Here is a 23,924-nt window from a genome sequence, read left to right on the forward strand (position 1 = left end):
TCATGCTTCTCTTGCTTCTTGTATCTGAATGTCAAATTTTCTATTCAACTCTGCTTTTTTCATCAAGAATGCTTGAAAGTCCTCTATTCCACTGAATGACCATATTTTCCCCTGAAGCATGATACTCAGATTTGTTGGGTAGGTGATTCTTGGTTTTAATTCCAGCTCCTTTGAACTCTGGAATATCTTATTCCAAGCCCTTCGATCCCTCACTGTAGAAGCTGCCAGATCCTGTGTTATCCTGATTATGTTTCCACAATATTCAAATTGTTTCTTCCTGGCTGCTTGTAATATTTTCTCCTTGATCTGGGAATTCTGGAACCAGGCTATAATATTCCTAGGAGTTTTCTTTTGGGGATCTTTTTCAGGAGGTGATCTGTAGATTCTTTCAACCTCTATTTTGCCCTCTGTTTCTAAAACATCAGGGCAATATTCCTTGAGAATTTCTTGAAAGATGATTTCTAGGTTCTTTTTTTTTGATCATGGCTTTCAGGCAGTCCAATAATTTTTAAATTATCTCTCCTGGATCTATTTTCCAGGTCAGTGGTTTTTCCAATGAGAAATTTCACATTGCCTTCTCTTTTTTCATTTGTTTGGATCTGTTTAATAGTATCTTGATTTCTTATAAAGTCACTAGCTTCCATTGCTCTAATCTAATTCTGAAGAAATGATTCTCTACAGTGAGCTTTTGAGATTCTTTTTCCATCTGGCAAATTTGGCTTTTTAAGGCATGCTTCTCCTCATTGGCTTTTTGAGCCTCTTTTGCAATTTGAGTTAGTCTATTTTTTATGGTGTTATTTTCTTCAGTCAGGTTGTTGACTCTCATTTCATAATTTTCTTGCATTGTTCTCATTTCTCTTCCCAATTTTTCCTCCACTTCCCTCATTTGGTTTTCAAAATCCTTCTTAAGGTCCTCTATGGCCTCATTTTTCTTGGAAGCTTTTAGTGCAGGAGTTCTGACTTGGCTGTCTTCCTCCTGTTCCATGTTTTGATCCTTTTTGTCCCCAAAGTAGGAGTATAATGTTGGGTTGCTCTGCTTGCTTTGCTTCCCTTGTTTTCTCATGTTGCCACCCAATTACTTGACTTTTGGGTTTTTTTGCCACAGTAGGACTCTGCCACCAGACAGGGGAACTTCATCTCAAATGCTGGGGCTTTCTCAGTTGGTGAAGGTTTTAGTTGGGTGCCCTCCCCAAAGCCTCCACATGCTCTGGTACTCTAGTCACACACCTCAGGACCTCCAACCAGGACAGGGATCCAAATCCAAGGAGATTAAAACCAGAGCTATTACCCCTCAGACTGGTAGATTGGTACCCCTACATTCTGCAGGCCAGGTGCTGTGGCTGCATGGCCTCCACACCTCAGCTGCTTCTCACCTGGGGGGGCAAAGGCCAACCACACTCTGGAACTACTGGATCTCAAAGTCCACACTTCACTCACCTCTCACTTTGTCCTTAGCATCTATGTGTTGATAAATCTGGGAACCATCACAGCTTCTGGTGATCTGAAGTTCCTCCAGCTGGCAGCTGGTCAGGCCCACCCTGAGACTAAACTGGCTCATGTGGGGCTGGAAAGCTGCACTGTCTGCTTCCGGTCAGCCTACCGGGCTGTCCTCAGTGGGAGGTTAGCTTCTCTGTGTCATTTTGTGGGTTCTGTAGCTCCAAAGTTTATCTAGAGTATTTTTTTTTTTTGCCTTTTAGAAGGCAGTTGGGGTTAAGTAACTTTCCTAAGGTTACAGGGCTAGTTATTTTTGTGTGGGTGTTAAGTGTCTGAGGCCAGAACGGAACTCTGGTCCTCCTGACTCTGGGGTGGCGCTTTATTCACTGTGCCACTTAGCCGCCCCCTAGAGTAATTTTTTACCTGAATTGGAGGAGGTGGAAGCCAGAGCCCCACGGGAGTCCTGTTTCTACTCCGCCATCTTGACACTGCCCCTATGGAGCCTTTTTAAAGATTTATTGACACCATGTTACAGTTACCTTAGAGGTCTTCTGTAGTTTAATCCTCTCATTTTAGAAAAGAGGAACTGATACTCACAGAGGAATGATGACTTACTCGAGGTCATAGAAGCGGTGTGGTGGTGGGGGCAGTTGTAGTGGTGGTAGTAGTGTAACACTTATATAGGGCCTTGAAGTTTACAAAGTGCTTTATATATGTTACTTAATATTCATAACTACTCAATAAGGGGCTTGATTGCTCACATTTTGCATGAAGTAATTGAGGCTAAGAGCTTAAGTGATTTGTCCAGGGTCACATAGTAAGTACCTAAAGCAGAATTCAAACTGAGGTCTTCCTACCTTCAAGTCCAGCACTCTATCAAACAAGCCACTTCATTACCCTAAGCAGCTAAGCATAAGAGCATTCCACATATGCATTAAAAAAAACAACAAACATTTAGGAAGTTCTTATAGTATTCAGACTACTATGCTTGGAGTTATGGAAACTCAAAATGAAGATATGTATCCTGAATATCCTGGTCCACTTAACTGTAGCTTTTAAACATAGTTTAAAGGAAATCTGTCTGTACTTTTAAGCTTTACTAGCCTAAAACTACACTTTGGAACAACCCATATGTAAGAACTAAAAATATACATTTCTTTTAAAATATGCTTAAAAGATACAGCTAAGTGAACCTAGTGTACTCTGGATATACATCTTTGTTTCTAGTCACCTGAGGGTTATCCCCAACCCCAAGCACAGTGGTTTGCATACTGTAAGCACTTAATAGCTTAATAAGCTAATGATAAGCTTTAATAGCCTAATGCTGCACTAAGGCTTTTGGAGCACCCTGTGTAATAGGGGACCTAGATTAACAGCATTATTACCTAATAGACGTCTTTAGAAACCCTGCTTTAATCATTCGTAATTATGTACCAACAGTATTTGTCTTCAGGCAAGTAGTAAACACCAAGTTATTTAAAGTAGGTTAAACATACTCCTAACCTTCTTGATCATGTTCTTAGTGTGTGTGGTTTTAGTGGAGAAAGAGTGTGTTAAGCCAAGGTAAAATTTAGCACGTCTAACATTTTACTAATTCCAAATTAGCTGTTACTGTCTTAATGGGACATAGGAGATAGACAACATAGCTTCCGTTGGTGTCTTCTGAGGTATTAACAGAACAATAGGAAGATGTCCAGTGTCCTGGGTACATCCCAGTGGAGAAGATGTGAGGAAATATGGACTATAATTCCACAAGATGAGGGGTGTGTTTGTGTGTGTGTGCACGCGTGTGCGTGTGTGTGTGTGTGGGGAGGGGCGTGGGTGTTGGGAGGAGGAGTTGTAGAATGCCATCAGAAGCACAGCCAGATGGAGTTTCCAAGGTTGTCAACTTCAAACCCCAATGGGAATTTCCTCTGACATATGTCACATTAGTCACCCAATTTCTTCACACAGTATCACCTTCTATGAAAGTAATCAACAAGTATTTATGAGGAGTTAATTAATTAAAAAAATTAGCCTGGAGTATAGAAGATTTAACTAGGAGGGCATGATCCATCACCAAGTATTTATTAAGTGCTTGACACTGTGATAAGTTAGAGATGCAAAGAAAATGGGAAAGTTACCCCTGCCCTCAAGGAGCTTACATTCCAAGGAGAGATATATAAATATAATAAGTGTAAGATATATTCAGAGTAGATTGAAAAATCTTATTTTTCTTTACGAACAGCTATAATTGTAAAGACATTTCCCTCTATGTTTAAAATCTACCTTTGTATAATTTGCCTCTTCTTCTCTGAATTTTGTTTCCTGAAACCAGTCTTATTTTTCCCCACGTGACAGTCTTTCAAATATATTTTTTAAAGCAATTGGGGTTGAGTAACTTGCCCAAGGTTACATGGCCAATTTTTTTGTGTGTGGGTGTTAAGTATCTGAGGCCAGCACCAATCCCAGTCCTCCTGATTCTGGGGCTGGTGCTATTAGTCACTGCGCCACCTAGCTGCCTTCAGTCTTTCACATATTGAAGACAGCTATCATATTGTGTGTGTGTGTGTGTGTGTGTGTGTGTGTGTGTGTGTCCAGCAGATGGGATAGTGTTTGGTACATAGTACACATTTGATAAAAACTTGTTGATTGGTTGATTGTAGCCCTTATAGCTAAATCTTCTATTCTCTGGGTTAAATATTTCCAGTTTCTTCCAGTCATTCTCATGTAGCATGATCTTTATTTCTCACATCATCATTATTACTCTTCTTTGGGTCAGCTTCATCTTGTAAATGTCCTTCCTAAAATGTGACACTTTATATAACTTAACAGAGCAATCTAGATGTGAGCTAAGCAAGAAGAGAGTAGGACTATTCCTTCTCTTATTTCAGATTCTGTGCCTTTCAATGCAACTTAAGATCACATTTGATTTTTTTTTTTGAGGGCAAGAGCTGCCATGTTACACTGGTATCTCATTTTGACTCTGTAGTTTGCTAGCCCCTCCCCCAACCTTTTATTTACATGATCCTCTAACTACATCTCCCACATCCTGTGCTTCTAAAGTTGACTTTTTTTTTTAATCCATATGAACGACTTGAAATTGAATAGCGATAATTATAATCTTATTGATTCAGCTCATTCTTCTAGCTTGTTGAGATCAATCTTGGGAATGCCAAAATTGGTGTTCTGCCATTCAGTGGGCTAGCTGTACCTCTGAGCTTTGTTTCATCTTCAGAAATGACAAATATGCTCTCTTTGCCTCTTCCCAAAACATTAACAGAAATGTTGGAACTTCATAGGGCAGGGATTATTTCCCATTTGCTTTTGAACAGTTAGGACCCTCTAGTAGAGACCTCTCTCCAAGTCAATGCCAAGCCATTACTGATTTTCTAGTTGTTCAACCAGAGCTGGATCTGCTTAAATATATTATCATCTGGTCCATACCTTTCCATTTTACCCAAAAGAATGGCATGAGAGAGTTCATCAAATTCTTTGCTAAAAAGCAGCTATAAGAAGGCTACAGCAGTCAATCTTCTGTTCTATTAATTTACTAACCCTGTCAAAAAAGGAAATGAGACTAGGTTGGCATAACTTATTCTTGATTAATCCATGAAGGCTCTTAGTAGTCACTGATTCCCTTTCTAAATGACTCACAAATCATCTAGTATAACATATTCTAGAATTTGGCCTCCACAGAGTCCTAATCAGGTGCTTCTTTGTATTTTGGAGGTGACCATGACTATAAAAGCTATAGAACAGAGCATAAATTCTGAAAATTTCTAATATTCTGGAAGACATTCAAGTATGGCCCCAGGGAAAAATTGAGAGCGGAGAGTCTCATCTTCAATAGGTTTGGCCAAATCAACCCATGAAGCAAAGAAATGGTCCTGTGGCTCCTTCTGCTTCCACAGTGATAGTGATAGAGTGGCAGAGGAGAGGGGATCATATTACCTCAGTCCTATTCTTTTTTCAGTGCTAAGTTAATAATAGTTTATTTCTCTCTGGAGTCAATTGAATTGGGAGACTAGAGGAAAGACTTGGAATACCTTCTAGATCTACAGTGAGGGGTGGCCAGGTGGCTCAGCGAGTAAAAGCACCGGCCCCAGAGTCGGGATGACCTGGGATCGAATCCGGGCTCAGACACTTAGCACCCACCCAGAAACACCTGGCTGTATAACCTTGAGCAAGTTACTTAACCCCAATTGCTTTAAAAAAAAAAGTTAGATCTACAGTGAGCTCCCAAGTTTGTTTGCTATAATGATCTGGTCAAGTTCTTTTCTTTGAGTTTCAGTGTTTTCCTGTGAAAAATGCAGCAGCTATTTAAGATATTCTTGGCATTTGCTTCTGGCCCTAAGATTTGATGATTCCCTATATACCAAAGGTCCTGTTTGCTTTTCTTTGTATGTGACTCAGAAGACATTTGTAATCTCAATGAGGATATGACTTTAGAGCCCAGAGCAAGAACAAGAGAAAGAAAGCATTGATTATCTGGACAATTCCCCTTAAATGTTTATATGTTTATATCTTGCCCTCTCTACTTGCTTAGTACACACACACATACACAAATACATTCATGGATTTAATTACCTAGATGTAGAGAAATTTTTTTCAGTGCAATTTTATTTTCCAAACTGCCTTGAGCATTGCTCTGGTGAAGTGTAATTTTCCCCTTTTATGCATAAAGCTGATACCTGGTTCACCCTGGACTTTGCATTCATTCTGACCAAGGTTAATTCAGAATGTGAATAAGGAGGTAGTTTCTTGGTACCTGATAGGACTTAAGATGTCAGATGTCTCTTATAGGGATTTGGGGTTTTGTAATTCCTATTGATATTTTCTGATCTGCCATCCAGAATGATGCTTCACTTCTGTAAGTCAGTCTTTCATGAACCTCTTGCCTCAGAGTTGAAGGAAGGTGCATCAAAAAAGTCTTTAGGATGTTCAGTCTCACTAAGAATTTAAATTCCTTAGGCCCCTTCTTCCTTACACATGCCAGAGAAAGGAGCCTGTGAATAGACCTGAGGGACAGGACAAAAGCAGGACCTTGCCAATATACAACTTTTTCTTCTTGACTTATAATTCCGACTAGGAATGCTTGAATAAGCTTATCATGTCTCATTGAGTAATTGATGTGCCTTTTTATTTTTTAGACTGAGAGAATGTTAGCCCTAGAATGGACCTTAGAGGTCTGTCTTCTAGGTCAATTCTTTTTTTTTTTTGCCTTTTTTGGAGGGCAATTAGGGTTAAGTAACTTGCCCAAGGTTACACGACTAGATTTTTTTTGTGTGGGTGTGGGTGTTAAGTGTCTGAGGCCGGAACTAAACTTTGGTACTCCTAACTCTGGGGCCAGCGCTCTACTCACTGTGCCACCTAGCTGCCCCTAGTTCAATTCTTTTATCTCAGTAGAGATGGGGAAATAGCAGTCCAGAAAAGCAGAGGAGGTACAAATTGGTGACAAAACTAAGACTAGAATTTGAATCTCCTGCATCTTAATAAAGGGCCATTTCCATCTCATACTACAAGTAAAAAAACAAAAGATGCCCCTTTAAATGTCCATGCCACTTCCCCAAATTTCTTCCTCCCCACAAGCCTTTTTTTTGTAATAATTAAGTGGTAATTCAGAAAAAAAGTAAAACAAAACTGTAAATAATTGACCACATCAGAAAATATGTGCCTATGTCGGATCTGTAGTCTTATCACTTCATGCCAAGAGGCAGAAACATGTTATTTTGTGTCTAGCACATACATAGTAGGTACCTAATGCATACTTTGGGACTTAATGATTCATCATTTCCAATCTAAAGTCAGAGTTCTGAAGTCCTTCACTGCTTTCCCCCCCTTAACCTCATTGTGCTCATCATGTATTGTTCTCTTGCCTCTATTTACCTTGCCCTTCATCAGTTCATATAAGTTTTCCTATGATTCTCTGAATTCTTCATACTTGTCATTTTTTATGGTGCAATAGTATTTCATTATATTCATGGGCTTCAATTTATTCAGCCATTCCCCAGTCATTGGGCAGTGTTTCTGTTTTTTTTTTTCTTTGCTATCATTAAACTTCTATTATGAATACTGTGGTATGTATAGAGCCTGTCCTTCTATCTTTGACCTTCTTAGAGTATGTAGGATTAGTAGCAGTATTGCAAAATAAAAGAATTAATATAGCTTGATCACTTTTTATTTTAATCATAATAATTAATTCTAATTTGTTTTCCAAAATATTTGAACCAATTAACAGTTTAATTAGTGATACGTTAGTGTCCCTACTTCCTGTAGTCTATCTAACATCTGCCATTTTGTGTTTTGCTAACTTTGCCAGTCTGATGGATATAACTACAGCCTAATTGAAGGAAAAGAATTTGGTTCCTCCATAACTTCTTTTCCATAACTACCATAGATTTCACCAGACTGCCAAAGGGGTCCATGACACAAAACAGTTTAAAACCTCCCTACCAATCCTCATAGCTTCAGCACAGTATTTTTGTGCCACCTAGGAACATACAAGTTCTTTGAAGGCACACATTATTTTACACTTGCTTTTATATTCTTATTACCTAACACATAATTTATAGTATTTATGTAATTGAGAAAGGGACATCACTATCTCATTCTGTGTTTTAATTCTATCAAAAGACCCCTGAAAAGCAAAAGTACTTCTGTGTTAGAATAAACCTTAGATAACAGATTATTTCTCTTCCCATTGACAGCACAGATGCAAGCAACATACGGAAAAGTGGCCCACCAAAATGGCATTCATTTAGTAGTGCCCACATTTCTCCTCCCTTTGTTATTTATTAGAAATAACTACTGACCTTCAGTGATCTTCCTCTCCATACAGATAATAAAGTAAAGGCTGGGAAACCACTGAGTAGAAATGTGTTAGAGGGCAATCCTGACTCAAGGTTTATTTGAGCTGATCTCTGAAGTATTATGTATCAGATTCTATTTATATTAAACGAATTTCAAAGAAGCTATCCTAAAACCATAGAAAGTTAGGTGGCACAATGGATAGAGCCCCAGGCCTGCAGTCAGGAAGATCTGAGTTCAAATACAGCTTCAGACACTAGACCAGACCTTGGGCAAGTTACTTAAATCTGTTTACCTCAGTTTCCTCATCTGCAAAATAAGTTGGAGAAGAAAATGGCAAGAAATTATCTGCCAAGAAAACCTGAAATGGTATTACAAAGAGTCAAACATGACTGAATGAGTTGAACAACAACAACACAAGTACTAAAACCTTGCAGTCATAGGAAAGTCAAATGTTTTGGTGTTTAATACTCTTATGTTAGGGAATGTTGCAAATTGAAATCAGAATATTAGAATTTTTGAGGTATTATTTCCTGTGTGTTGAAAAAAGTTCTACCCTACCCTTATGAACTTATTTAACATGATTTTTCTTTTTGTGTCTTACCGTTGAGCCAAAGTAGACCATTTCCTGTTCCCCAGACTTAAGATTCCATTTTCTACTTCTGTGACTCTACACAGGCTTCTCCATGGTCCCTACTTCTCTCTGCCTTTTGGAAGCCTTACTTTCCTTCAAGGCTCAAGTCAGGTTCCACCTCCAGTGGGATAGCTTTCTTGATCCCTTTAGTTGTTAATGCTCTCTCTTTCCTCAAATGGCTTGGATTTCCTTATCTGGGGACCTTTTGTATCACCAGGAGAAAGTTGGTTCCTGGAAGGCAGGTCCTGGTTTACATTTTGTCTTTGTGTTCTTAGTGAAGGGATCCTTACTTTGGTGTGTTCTCTGGGGTCTGTAGATAGATTTTAGATCTATGAATCTTACCTATCTGGAAAAATAGTGAATATTTATTTTCACTTATTTAAAAATACAATTTACCATTTCCTTCAATTATGAAATAGGCAAAAACATTATTCTGAGAAGGGTTTCCATAGATTTCACTCGACTGCCAAAGGGATCCATGACACAAAACAGTTAAGAACTTCCCTACCAATTGCTATTACAGTGTTCTGCACATTGTAAGCAATTAAATGCTGTTAGATTAGAGCCAAATCTCATGTCTCTCCACGCTACACTCTGGACTTCCTCTACTGTGCCTAAGGAATCTCTTCATCTAAAAGATCACTTTAGTTCTGGAATTCAGACATTGAAAGTAGCTTCTGCCTCCTCCTTTCTCTGATTGTATGGCTGCTCCTGGAACTTCATTTAATGAGAGCTCCCAGGGAAACTGTGTCTCCCGTGTCTCCTGGCTGTGTCCCCTTGCTTTCCAGTGTCCTTTTATGTGTTGTCTTTCTCTATTAGAATGCAAACTCTTTCCACCCCCACTCTCTTGAGTTTGTATTCCCACATTTAACAAAGTACCTGTCAAACAGTAAGCATTTAAAAATACTTGTTCAGAAACTGGCTTGTTTCTTTTCCAGGGAAGAGATGATAGGTGACTCTTAACTTTTTTTGCTCTTAAAGTTATGCTTGAGTTAGTTGCTATTTGTTCAATGAATTTGAGCAAATAGAATTAATGAATAAAAGCAGTATGATATATCGAAGAGCATTCATTGGACTTAAAATACCTATCTGTAGAGCTGCTAATCTTTAGAATTTAGAAGCTCTTTGACTATGAAAGTCACCTGACTTTTCATTCTCACATTCTCCATCTGTAAAAATGAGTAGATTTCTACTTTTAAGCACCTGGTGAACCTTAAGGGACTGTATCAAAGCGAGTTGATATCATTATTGTAGGTATCCAGAGGACATGGTCTGTGTAATTTTTAAATCTTTCTAACCTGATCCCTGAGCAAAATGTCATATATAAAGTAGGAGCTTAATAAATTTCTGTTGCTATATAACCCCACTGTGACTTTGAGGGAGGGGGAAGAGAAGCTCTGGATTTCAAGCCAACGAACTTCAATGTGAATCTTTTACTAGCTGTGTGACCTTGAATAAGTCACAACCTTCCCAAGCCTCTATTTGTTCATCTGTAGAATGGTAATTATGACTAAAATACTTACCTAAAAGAATTGTGGCCGGAATCAAATGAAGCAATTCACATAGGGTATTTTATAAATCACAGAGTGCTATATGAATGTCAGCTATTAATATTAGTCTTAATTGAATGAATGTGCAGCCTATGGCTGTACTGAGCAGAACTCATTCTGGTATTTATCTGGGCCATCTGGAATCTGTCACATACCTGGAGCCTATTTTAAATGGAAATATAAGCCACAGTCAGTTAGAACTTAAGCCTTTCCAAACCCAGTCTTCTGTGAATTGTAAGAGGCCAGTGGAGGAATACATTTGTAGCCAGACTTGGCAGCAGTATGAGAAGTGAGAAGGCCGAGCAGACTGTATTTGATTAATAAACCCCCACAAAACTCTGTCTGGTTCCTGAAACTGTCAGATGGTAGCCTCACCCACTTCTTCTGATGCTGTTCTCCTCTTTTCCTCCATGTACACAGGTAAACAAGCATATATCTTCCAGGATTTTGTTGGAAAAAAAATACTGCTATGGTTTTGGTGACTCATTAACTTATGCTGCTTTTCATCTGTTCCCCCAAATGAGAGACTGACTGAAAGAGAAGGGACCTCAGCTTAAGATGCAAGAGAAATAATTCTTCTCTGGGCTTTGTTAGGAATTTGCTTTGTGACTTTGGGCAAATAATATCCCCTCTGGACTGTAGTTTACTGCATTGCAAAATTAGGGGATTGGACTCTCTGATCTTTAAGATTTCTCCCAGTTATGACAATCTACAACTATTTTACCAAGGATAAAAATGGCCCCACACTCTTTTTTTTTTTTTTTTAAAGCAATCGGGGTTAAGTAACTTGCTCAAGGTTACACGGCCAGTTATTTCTGGGTGTGGTGCTGAGTATCTGAGCCCAGATTTGATCCCCTGGTCATCCCGACACTGAAGCTGGTGCTCTTACTAGCTGAGCCACCTGGTCACCCCTAAAGATTAGTCTTTTTTTTTTTTTAAGCAATCAGGATTAAGTAACTTGCTCAAGGTTACACGGCCAGTTATTTCTGGGTGTGGTGCTGAGTGTCTGAGCCCGGGATTCGATCTCCAGGTCATCCCGACACTGGAGCTGGTGCTCTTACTAGCTGAGCCACGCTGAGCTACTATTACACCACCCCTCCAAACTCTTAAGACTAAGCCTTAAACAACCTAAGAAGTATAGCTGGGAGATGATGTAGGTTCATTCTATATTCATTCAGTAGGTATTTATTTATATTTTATTTTGCTTCTCTTCTCTATTTTTTTGGCATGCAGTTTTTATTCTAAAGTTAGTAACCATCACCCAGAACAAACATTCCAGTAAAAAAAAAATTAAGTATATTGCACATAAACCATAAACTCTAAATTATTTACAACTTGTTTTAAAATGTGTATATTAAAATAATAGAAATGTGTTGTTTATTTCCATTTCCGTTTTTATTTTTTTGTCCCTCCATTCTTAAAAAATTGCTTCCATTTGGCAAGCATTTATTAAATGCCTACTTGGTCCAGAATGTTGTATTGAGTACTGGGGAGATATATATGTGCTTTCAGGGAACTCAAAGTCAAATGTATATTAACATTAAAAGTTTTCTTTGGGCTGATATCTTTGATACTGATAGTATCTACCTTCCAATTTTCTAATTCTCTTTAGAGGCTGGATTTATAGATGCAAGCCTATTAATGTCAACTTTACCTTCTGAACAGAGTAATGACTGTCCAGGATTAGATATCTAGCTAGTCATGGTACAAGTAATTTTAATGGTTCAAGTGTATGTAAGTTATCTTTGGAGGGTTGAAAAGTTCTCATCTCCAAACTGACAGTGATCCTAGGGCCAAGGTATGAAATTTCTGTTCCCATGTCAGTCCATTAAAATACCTTTAAATATTAGTTCGAGAGTATTTCTTGTTTTCCATGTAACTATATTTGCTGACTCCAGTGATTGCTAGGCTAGATGACCAAAAAGTTAGAGTGGTTTGGGGGCCATAAGCATTGTAATGTGAAGGCTTGCCTGCCCTAATCCAGCAGTATATCGTTGAGTTCAAATAATAGGGTTACATGTTGTGGGTGAGGGAACCCAAATGCCAAATTTCATCCTTCACAGGATGCTTTACTCATGATCTGAATGACCCCACAGTCTTTCTAGGTGGTGGCTGATAGTACCAGAATTGAGTTTTCTGCTCTGAAATTTGTTACGCTTTTGGTTTCATTTGTGCCATGGATTGTGATGCCATAAAAGATGATTAGTTCATTTTGTGAGTACATTTGTTTATAGCTGGTTTTCAGAGGATTTTCTTTGTCTTTTTCTCCCGTGGGTCTCCTTTCCCTCCCTGTCTTCTTCCCTCTTGTCTTCCTGCTTTTTGTCCCTCCCTCCTTTTCCCTTTTGCGTTTTGGTGGTCTCCAGGTTCCTTCATGATGGTGAACAGCTCTGGGCGGGCATCTGGACAAAAAGCTCACTTGCTTTTGCCGACCTTGAAGGAGAATGATACGCACTGTGTCGATTTCCATTACTACTTATCTAGCAGAGACCGGTCCAGCCCCGGATCATTGAATGTTTATGTGAAAGTTAACGGAGGACCACAGGGTAACCCCATCTGGAACGTGTCAGGGATTGTGACAGAAGGCTGGGTGAAGGCGGAGCTGGCCATCAGCACCTTTTGGCCACATTTCTATCAGGTATCAGTTATATTTATAATCCCTCTTTCTCTCAATTTTTATACCCTTTTCTCCTTCTTCCTTTTTGATTTTTTTCCATATTTCCTGCACCCCATTTAGAAGCATACAATATTAGATCTGAAGAGGACCTTAGAGATCACCTTGGGGATTATCTTATTTTTACAAATGGGAAAACTGAGGCTTAGAGACAGAAGGGATTTGCCTAAAGTCATACAGTAAGTCATTGGCAGAGCTAAGTCTAGAACCCATATTTCCTGTCTCACAGGTCACAGCAGCTTTGATTATACACCCTACCTTTTACTAGCCTGGGTTTCTCAGTACACCTTGCTTTTAGGGGTGCCAGTTATTCTGATGTCACACTGAAGTGAGACTAACACTATTGAGTTTGTTTGCCTGTCCTTAAGTCTGACGTTCTTTTCACCCAGAGGTCATAAACTTTTCAAGAATGTAGCCCAGTTGGAACTATGCCCAAAGGGCTATGAAAATGTGCATACTCTATGACCTAGCAATACCACTTCTAGGATTTCATTCCAAAGAGATCATACAAGTGGGAGGAGGGCCCATATGTACAAAAATATTTATTGCAGCTCTTTTTGTGGTGGCAAAGAATTGGAAATCAAGGGGATGCCCATCAATTGGGAAATGGCTGAACAAGTTGCAGCACATGAATGATGAATGTAATGGAATACTATTGTGCTATAAGAAATGAGGAACAGACAGACTTCATAATAATCTGAAGAGACTTATATAAACTGATGCTGAGGGAGGGGAGCAGAACCAGGAGAACACTGTACACAGTTACAGACACATCATATCTGTGATGACTGACTTTGGTAGACTGGGCTCCAGAAGACTCATGAAGGAAAGGATGCAGATTGAAGCAAACTACTTGCGCTCTTTCTTTTGTGTTTTGTTTTGTTCCTTCTTTCTCGACATGCACATCAATGATTATAACCCTTCTTTACAACTTGACTAATGTTTAATGCAAAAATATTTGTAGAACCTGTATTGGATAGCATGCTGCCATGGGTGGGTGGGGGGGAGGAAGTTTGGAACTCAAGGGATTATAGAATTGAATGCTGTAAAATAAAAATAAATAAATATTTTTTAAAAAAAAGAATGTAGCCTAGAGAGTATTGTGGGAGTGCTGGTGTTAATGAACCCTAAGAAGCTATTATGGCCTCAGGAGATTACACATGCCATGTCTCTAAGGCCAGTACTGCTTGCTAAGGAGAAGCCCTGATAATTTTCACAATGGAAAGTGAGTCTGAATTCCTTTTTGGAAGCTGAGTTACAAGTTTGTGTCCAGATAAAACTGGGGACAATTTTACTTAACTGAATTCAATAATTATTAAGTACCTGCTCTGTGCAAAACACCCAGAGTTGTTGTAAAGATCAAATGGGATAATATCTGTAAAAAGCACAGTGCCTGACACATATCCTAAGGGAGGGAAAGTAACCTGCTCAATTCTGCATAGTAAGTTAAGTACTAGAGCTGAAATATGAAAGCATCACCATTGCCACCTCCCTCCCACCTCCACCACCAGTTTCTGTGGCTCCAAATTCAGTACTCTTTCCATTATAGCACATAGCCTCTTTATAGTTAGATACAAAGAATCATTCAATCAAACTTCTCCAAAAGATAAAGCCTCTTTAAAATATGCCTAACTGCTTGAACACCTACAGAAATGGAGTGCTCACTATATCAGAAGGCAGATTATTGGATTTCTGGACAACTTTCATTTTTAGAATGCTTCTTATTTGGAGGGAGCAAGTCATGATTTTATTAGTGTAGCTTACTCAGAGTGAGAAACTTCCTCTACCAATGTAGACTGGCTCATCCTTTGTAACTTATAGCCTTAGAGAATTGTGAGAGGTACAAAGAAGGCAGGTGACTTTCTCCACATCAGCATGTGTTGGAGATGGGACTTAAATCCCAGTTCCTCCTGACTGAGCCAGTGCTCTCTCTGTCCACTGTGAAATGCTGCCTTCTTTGTCACTGAACAAGAATTTTTCTCTCTGTAACTTTTATCCATTTAGGCCTATGTCCTCCTTCTCCTCAGGTGAACAAAATAAGTCTTATCTCCTTTTAATATGATACTTGAAGTCAGAAATATGTTCCCAACAAAAATCTCCAGACTTGAATGTCCTCAAGCCTTCCAGTCATAATGATAAAAATGATACCATATTCTATTACATGGTACATTCCAAATGATCTGGGATATTATAGTGGACATTGATACTTTAGATAGGGTTAGATTAGACCAATCTGCATTAACATGAGTTGGAAGCAATTTTTTTTAACCAGTCTTTAAGCCTATTATTCCAATGAGCCTTTACTTCTTAAAGCTTATAGAAGCAATCAAACAGAGAGGCAATTAAAACTTGAGGTCTTTTTCTCCTTTTCCTTGTGCTTTGTTCCTTCTAAACCTTTCTCCCAGGCTCATAGCCCCTGCCCTGTGAATAAATAGCCGGTGCTGTTTGCTGCAGGTGGGGAGTGGTCCTTTGGTAAAGAATTTAAATATTTTCCCTGACTGTGGTAGTTTTTTGATTGGGAGACAGGTTTCTTCCCCCTCTGGAATTCCTTGATGTTGTAAGATACTTCTCTGCCCAGCTCTGGCCATATAGTGTGCATATGGAAATTGTATTTTAAACAGCTGCCCACATGGACCAGTCCATCAGCTTAGGTTTTGAGCACATTCCTTGTCAAGTTGCCGAGTTTCTTTCCTCCATTCATCCAAAAAACTCTATTGGACGCTTTCTCTGCAAGCTGCTCCTCTCCCCTGCTAGCCCACAGTGGCATTCCAGTGATCAATAGGTCAGTGCATACTCACTTTCATTTTTCCACTTGTTGTCTTTGTTAGATTCTCATTTTGTCTCCCCTCTGCTCTCTGTAGCTAGAAGTACAGATGCATCTCCAGCAGCAGTTCAGAAAATGCGCCAGATGCATACCATACACATACCAAATGAGGGAAGGAGGGAGAGAAGGAGAGAGGAAGGGGGGGACGGAGGGAGAGAGAGATGGAGAGATGGAGATATGTCTGTGGGATAAAAAGGAAGGGGAAAAAAGAAGGCAGAGCTGGTTTGTGGCTTCCAGAGCTGCTGAGCTATAATCCTGCCATGTGCAGCTCAGGGAAGTAAATCAGGTTTAGGATTTCAGGGATTCCTTGCATTGGTTCTGGATGGTTTATGTATTCAGTTATTAAAGCTATATTTCAAACTCCTAAAATTGACTTTCAGCTCCATAACACTGCTGGAATTTCATTTGGCTTATTAGTGTGTTTTTCTGGTTGGACTAATTTAGCACAGGCCTGGTAATTCCTGGCATTTTAAATATACCCCTCTATGCAGTTGCCTGATTTAAGTAAAGCCACATCTTATTAAATGCTGGTTAAGCAGTGCTTTGGGCTTTGGGGCCGTTCCAGGTGATAGTCATTATAGTTAACATTTTTAATGATTCTGAACTTGTCTTTCTCAAGATTTACCCACCAAAAAATACTTTATTAATTTTGCAGCCACCTGTCTCATCCTTCCTCACTTGCCCATTTTAAATGGCTTCCCACAGCACTGTCTTTAATTGCTACAAGCACCATAAAGGATGGGCTCACCTGCTTCTCATTAACAGCATCAATTTGCTTTTTCCTTGTCAAACCAAATGGTAGTAAAAAAATGGTGAAAGGTAGACTGTCCATCACTGTGGAGAGAGAGAGGTGGGTTATGCACAACCAAGGAAAACCTGAATCACTTGCAATATTTGATCAGGGAGAAGTTCTGGATAATAGAGGACCAACCCACAGATTTTCCTCAAATGTTTCAGTTCAATTCATTTCAGTCCCACAAACATGTAATAAACGCCAGTTTTGTGCAAGGCATTGTACTAGGTCCTGATAAAGATGGAACAGTTCCTGAACTCAGGCAACCTGTAGTTGTGTTTGTCCTTAGTTTTCAAAGAGGACCAGGGAATTGGGAATTGTCCTAAAGCAAATTGTTCCTAACCCAGTATCTTGTGTTAATAGAATATGACAGTCTTGAAGGAGGTAGAAGGAATGCTCTTTCCAGATCATCAGGCCTAACCCCCTCATTCTATAGAGGTGGAAATAGGTCAAAGAAGGTTAAGTGACTTACCCAAGGTCACATAGATGGTCAAGAGCAGAACCAAGATTTGAATGCTGCTTCTCTGACCCCAAATCCAATATTTTTAATATGATTCCACACCATGTCTCAATAAGAATCACAGAATTATAGAGGTAGGACTGCAAATCTGCTATGTGCTACTTGCTGTTCCTTTTAAGGTTATCATGTAACCTTAGGTTACATAGAGGTAGAAGGGACCATAACATTCTTGAGTCATGTGATAATAGTAATAACTCACAGCTATGACACTTAAAGGTTTTAGAGGCTTTGCATATGTTATCTCATTTGAGCCTTGTAACAGGCCTATGAGATATATTATTTTGAGCTCTTATTATCCCCACTTTACAGGTGAGAAAACTGAAGCTAAGAGGTATTACACGGGCACTTAGCTGAAAGATGTCTGGAGAAGGATTTGAAATAAAATATTTTTGACTCCAAATCCTACTACAATCCTAGGATATAGGACCAGAGTGGGCCTTGGAGATCATGTAGTCCAACCCCGTCATTGGGGGATGAGGAAACTGGATTGAGTGAGTTAAGTGTTTTGCTCAAGATTGCAATGCTGTTGTTGAGTCATTTCAGTCACGTCTGATTCTTCATAACCTCTTTTTGTGGTTTTCTTGGCAAAGATAATGGGATGGTCTGCCATTTCCTTGTCCAGCTCATTTTACAGATGAGGAAACTGAGGAAAACAGGTTATGCGACTTGCCCAGGGTCACATAGCTAGTAAGTGTCTGAAGCCAGATTTGGACTCAGGAAGATTAATCCCCCTGACTGTAGTCTTGGCACTGTATCTACTGTGTCACCGAACTGCCCCAAAGTTACAATAGTCAGAATTCAAACCAAGTCCTTCTGATTCTAACACTAGTACTCTTTCCAGTTCATCTTGCCACGGAATCACCTGTTTTTGTTATGCTAATAATCATACTACATGTCCATACGTGCTTTACAATACTTTAAAGTAGTACATGTGCTTTAAAACACTTTCACACTCATTATTTCATTGGTTCCCCGCCATAGTCCTTTGGGATAGATAATATACCTGTTATCATCCATATTTAACAGATGAGAAGAGCCATGCTCAAAGACATTAAGTATCTGACTTGACATAACAAAGCCCCTTATTAAGGGGCAGCTGGAACTTTAATCCAGGTCTTATTGATTCCTCATTCAGTGTTCTTTCCACTACACTGCTGTCCTAATGTTGAATTAGAATTTAGAGTCTTCCATTGATAGATTTAGAAGGTATAAGAAAATGGGCTCAAGCCATGGGGATCTAGGTGTTACAGTAAACACAGCACAGGGGATGGAGTAAGGAGGACCTGAGTTTGAATTCTGCTTGGGCGCTTATTACCTATGTGACCCTGGGCAAGTCATTAGACTTTGTTTCATTTTTTTAAATCGTCAAGTCAACAAACATTTTGACTTGCACATAGTATGCACTTAAAAATACTCATTAATTAAGCAATTAATTGATGTGTTCAGTTTTGGTTTCTTCATCTAGAAAATGAAGTGGCTGTATTTGATGGCCTATAAAGTCCTTTTTTTAAAAAAAAATTTTTTTTTAAAGCAATTGGGGTTAAGTAACTTGCTCAAGGTTACACGGCTAGTTATTTCTGGGTGTGGTGCTGAGTATCTGAGCCCGGATTTGATCCAGGTCATCCCGACACTGGAGCCGGTGCTCTTAATCACTGAGACACCTGGCCGCCCCTAAGCAATTAGGGTTAAGTAACTTGCTCAAGGTTACACGGCCAGGTGTTTTTGGGTGGGTGCTAAGTGTCTGAGCCCGGGATTCGATCTCCAGATCATCCCAACACTGGAGCCAGTGCTCTTACTCACTGTGCTACCTGGCCACCCCTATAAAGTCCTTTCTTGCTATAAGCACATGATCCTCTGATCTTGGGGCATAAGCTATGTGATTCTTTTTTTGCGTGTGTTGCTTTCCCCTTTTCCCTCAAAAAAGTGTAGCAAAGCATCTGGTTAATTGAGGGTTTTGTGAGTTGAGATTTTTCTCTTCTGGATATGACTGAATGAATGAATGCCCACAAGAGCAGTTGCTGGATAGAGAAAACATGACACTTTTTCTAGTGAGTTCAGTAAATCTTAGTGTTGTATTGGTTTGTCAAGACATGATTTCTTCTAAATGTGTAATTTTAAAGATGACTTTTTATCCTTGATGTAAGCTGTGCCTGGGTGTTTCTAAACACTCTGATAGAGGTGTGCACTGTGTGCAGAGTACAGAAGGTGCAAAAGGAGGAGGAAGAGATGAATCGATTCTTTGTGGAACATGGTCCTTCCAAGGTACCAGAGGCTGCATCTGCTTGTGTCACTTTCTGGGCTGAAAGCAATTTGTCATTCTTTCACATAGAAATTTCATTTTGAAAATACTAGAGAGACACAGTCAGAACCCAGAAATCACAAAGGGAGATGAATCACTGAAGAATAAAAATTGGTTGGTAAGATCACACACTCCATCTCTAGACAATCCATGATGCCCCATGAAGACATGTACCTTGATAGAAGTTCATGCCGTAGGAAGATTGCCTTAAGAAACAGGGGTGTTGAACTTGAAGAAAAAGATTCAGGGAGGAGCTAATAACTACCTTTAAGTATATGAAGATCTGTCAGGTAGAAGGAGGGATTGAATTTGATCTGTCTGGTTCCAGAGGGAAGAGCAAGGAGCTTTGGGTAGAAGTTATTAAAGATGCACTTTTATACTTGTCCCAGAAACTTCCTAATATTTAGGGCTATCTAAAAGTGGAATGAATTGCCTTGGAAAGTAATGGGTTTATCCTCACTGGAAACCTTCAAGTAGAGGATAAATTCTGTGATTTCATAATATCTGTGTAGAGTATATATTAAAGTAGATGACTTGAATCCCATAATAAGCTTTATAGTTGAAGATTTTTGGAAGAATAAGAATTGTTGGTCACTTTACAGTTAGTTCATACCTGTCTGAACAAGATTTAGTAGTCTTTTTAAAGGATTTCCTTTTCTTTTTAATTTTTCTTTATTTTAAATTTATGGGTTAAACAAGAATTTCTGTAGCATAGTATAGTAAAAAAAATGATTGCACATGAAATTAGAAATTTCTTATGTATTATTTATTCCTTTGAAAATTATTGTGTAAATTCCCTTTTTTTCCCTCCCCCCTTTTTTTCCTTCCTCTCCTCCCAAAGATACAGATAAGTGAGGATGAAGAAAAAATTAATTTAGACTTCCTAAGTTTTCTAGATTCAAGCTGTTAGATATTAAAAGGTTAAGATCTAGTGCTGTAACTTTTGCAGATGTGCTAGTAGTTACTTGAAGCCAATAAAGTTTAGAAGTTGTTTCTGTTCTGTTAATAGAAATCATTTCTGCTTTCTCTAGAAACTATCCCTAAGTAGTTCCCATATTGATAATGGGATACAATTAATTGACTTGATGATTTAATAGAAATGGCAAAGCTGTATTTCTACTCAAGAGAATAGAAAGTAGCAAAGAGAAAGTCTATATAGGGAAACTCAGTTGGCTACTGTGTTTACCACTCCTGGCCCCATCTTTGGAAAATCAAGTAAAGGGAATTCAAGAGATCCATAGTATTTTTATTTTCTTAGCAGATAGCAATAGAAATTGTGGTGGGTTAGGAGGTATTTGGGGGTTGTAGTGTGGCAAGAGGAAGAGAAAGCTCTTATCTTTTTTCTTTTCTTTTAAATTAAATTTTATGTTTATTTTTAGTTTACATCATTCATTTCTACAAGAGTTTCAGTTACAAATTTTCTCCCCATCTTTCCCCTAACCACCACCCCAAAACAGTGATCCCACTGTATACCCCCTCCCCAATCTGCTCTCTCCTATATCCTCCCCAATTCCCCTTCTGACTTTCCAGTAGGGCAAGATGGATCTCTATACCTGAAAGCCAATATATCTTATTTCCCAGTTGCATGCAAAAAAAAAAAAAAACAAACAACCCAATATATTTTTTTAAACATTTGATTTTAAAACTTTGAATTCCAGATTCTTTCCCTTCCTCCCTCCTCATCCACCCTTACTGGGAAGATAAGCAATTCAATATAGGTTGTACATGTGTAGCTACACAAAACGTTTACATAGTGGATATATTGTGAAAGACTGACTATATTTCCCTCCATCCTATCCTGGCCCCAACATGTTCTATTCTCTGCTTTGACCCTGTCCCTTTACAAAAGTGTGTGCTTTTAACTACACTCCACTCCATTTTGCCCTCCCTTCTGTCACCCCCCTCTTATCTCCTTCCCTCCTACTTTCCTTTAGGGTAAGTTACCCAATTTAGTGTGTATGTTATTCCCTCCTTAAGCCAAATTCAATGAGAATAAGGTTGACCCATTGCCTTTTACCTTCCTGTTCTTCCCCTCCATTGTAACAGTTTTCCCTTGCCTCTTTTATATGAGATAATTTACCCTATTCTGTCTCTCCCCATCAACTCTCACTATATTCCTCTCTCACCACTTAATTTTATTTTTTAAATATCGTCCCTTCCTATTCAATTGATCCTGTGCCCTCTGTCTATGTATACCTGTACACATATATACACATACTCACATATGTATTCATATGTACATATACCCTCCTATGTATACATATATGTATGTATACATATACATATATATATACATATACACACATTTATGTTCCCTTCAACTAGTCCTCATACTGAGAAAAGTTTTGTAATTGTAATTATTGTTTTTCTATATAGGAATGTAAATAATTCAACTTTGATAAGTTCCTTATGATTTCTTTTCTCTGTTTACCTTCTCATGCTTCTCTTGCTTCTATTCAACTCTGGTTTTTTCCTCAAGAATGCTTGAAAGTTCTCCACTTCATTGAATGACCATATTTTCCCCTGAAACATTATACTTAGTTTTGCTGGGTAGGTGATTCTTGGTTTTAATCCTAGCTCCTTTGACCTCTGGAATATCATATTCCATGCCCTTTGATCCCTCAATGTAGAGGCTTCTAGATCTTGTGTTATCCTGATTGTGTTTCCACAATATTCAAATTGTTTCTTCTTGGCTTCTTGTAATATTTTCTCCCTGATCTGGGAACACTGGAACCTGGCTATATTATTCCTAGGAGTTTTCTTTTGGGGATATTTTTCAACAGGTGATTTGTGAATTCTTTAAATTTCTATTTTGCCCTCTGGTTCTAAAATATCAGGGCAATTTTGCTTGATAATTTCTTGAAAGATGGAGTCCAGGCCCTTTTTTTGATCATGACTTTCAGGTAGTCCAATAATTTTTAAATTATCTCTCCTGGATCTATTTTCCAGGTCAGTGGTTTTTCTAATGAGATATTTCACATTGCCTTCCATTCTTTCATTTGTTTGGATCTGTTTTATAATATCTTGATTTCTCATAAAGTTCCAATTTCTCATAAAGCTTCCAGTTGCTCCAGTATAATTTTGAAGAAATTATTCTCTTCAATGTGTTTTTGAAATTCTTTTTCCATCTGGCAAATTGGTCTTTTTAGTGCATTCTTCTCCTCATTAGCTTTTCGGGCCTCTTTTGCCATTCGAGTTACTCTATTTGTTAAGGTGTTATTTTCTTCAGAAATTTTTTGGGTCTCCTTTAGAGGCTATTGACTTACTTTTCATGATTTTCTTGTACATTCTCATTTCTCTCCCTAATTTTTCCTCTGCTTCTCTTACTTGGTTTTCAAAATTCTTCTTGAGCTCCTCCATGGCCTATAATCAGTTCGTATTTTTCTTGGGAACTTTTGATGCAGGAGTTCTGACTAAGTTGTCTTCCTCCTGTTCTGTGCTTTGATCCTTTTTGTCTCAGAAAAAGGAATCTATGGTAGGATTATGTTTTCTCTGCTTGCTCATGGTGTCAATCAATTACTTGATTTTTGAACTCTTTGTCATGGTAGAACTCTTTCATTCTTTCAGAATGGAGTTAGCTTTGTCTCAAATAGCTGGGGCTTTCCCAGCTGCTGGAGCAATTAGGAGGGTGCCCTCTCTGCAGCCCCCACAGGCACTGGAACCTGGCCACACACCCCAGGACCTCCACCCTAGACAGTGATCCAGATTCAAGCAGGTCAAAACAAGAGCCATTACCCTCTGAATGGTTGCTTGGTCCCCCTACAAATCTGCAGGCCAGGAACTCCTGAGGCAGTCACGTGGTGCATCTGCTCTGCCTCTGTTGCTTCTCGCCCTGGGGGTCAGGGGCTGGACTGCACTCTTCTGTCCATCACTGTTCCAGCAGAGTTCCACACTTACCTTTTACTTTGGTGTTTATGGGTTGAGAAGTCTAGAAACCATTGCAGCTGCTGGTGCTTCACTCTCCTGGAGCCTGCTCTGGCTGCTGCTGGTCATGGCAGCCCTGGGGCCAAAACCACTCACAAGGGCCTGGGCTTGCCTTCCAGCTCCATGTGATAGACCCTTCCTGCCAACCTGCTTTCATTGAATGCCCATTCCCCTTCCCCCCAAAGGATTATACTCAGTTTTGCTGGGTAGGTGATTCTTGGTTGTAATCCTAGCTCCTTTGCTCTCCAGAATATCATATTCTAAGAACCTTTAAAGTATAAACTGCTAAATCTTGTGTTATCCTGACTGTGACTCCATGATGTTTGAATTGTTTCTTATTGGCTGCTTGAAATATTTTCTCATTGACCTGGGAGCTGTGGAATTTATCTATAATAATCCTGGGATAGCTCAGCCCACAGATGGTAAGGGGGTTGAACTGGGATCTTTTTCAGGAGTAGATTAGTGAATTCTTTCAATTACTATTTT

General features: G+C 39.0%; 1 protein-coding gene across 3 annotated transcripts in view; it reads left to right on the forward strand.

Moving 5' to 3' along the window:
• Nucleotides 1–23,924, forward strand: part of PTPRT (protein tyrosine phosphatase receptor type T) — a 1,346,273-nt gene that overhangs the window by 493,568 nt on the left and 828,781 nt on the right. For all 3 annotated transcript variants that reach the window (XM_069077714.1, XM_069077712.1, XM_069077713.1), the window contains exon 3: nucleotides 12,771–13,042. In XM_069077714.1, the coding sequence (XP_068933815.1) occupies nucleotides 12,771–13,042 (272 nt within the window). The remainder of the gene's footprint in view (nucleotides 1–12,770; nucleotides 13,043–23,924) is intronic.

The sequence above is a fragment of the Petaurus breviceps genome, unplaced genomic scaffold (genome assembly GCF_028583685.1).
Source record: "Petaurus breviceps papuanus isolate PSGF00001 unplaced genomic scaffold, PetGlider_PUasm1.0 90994, whole genome shotgun sequence".
NCBI lineage: Eukaryota > Metazoa > Chordata > Mammalia > Diprotodontia > Petauridae > Petaurus > Petaurus breviceps.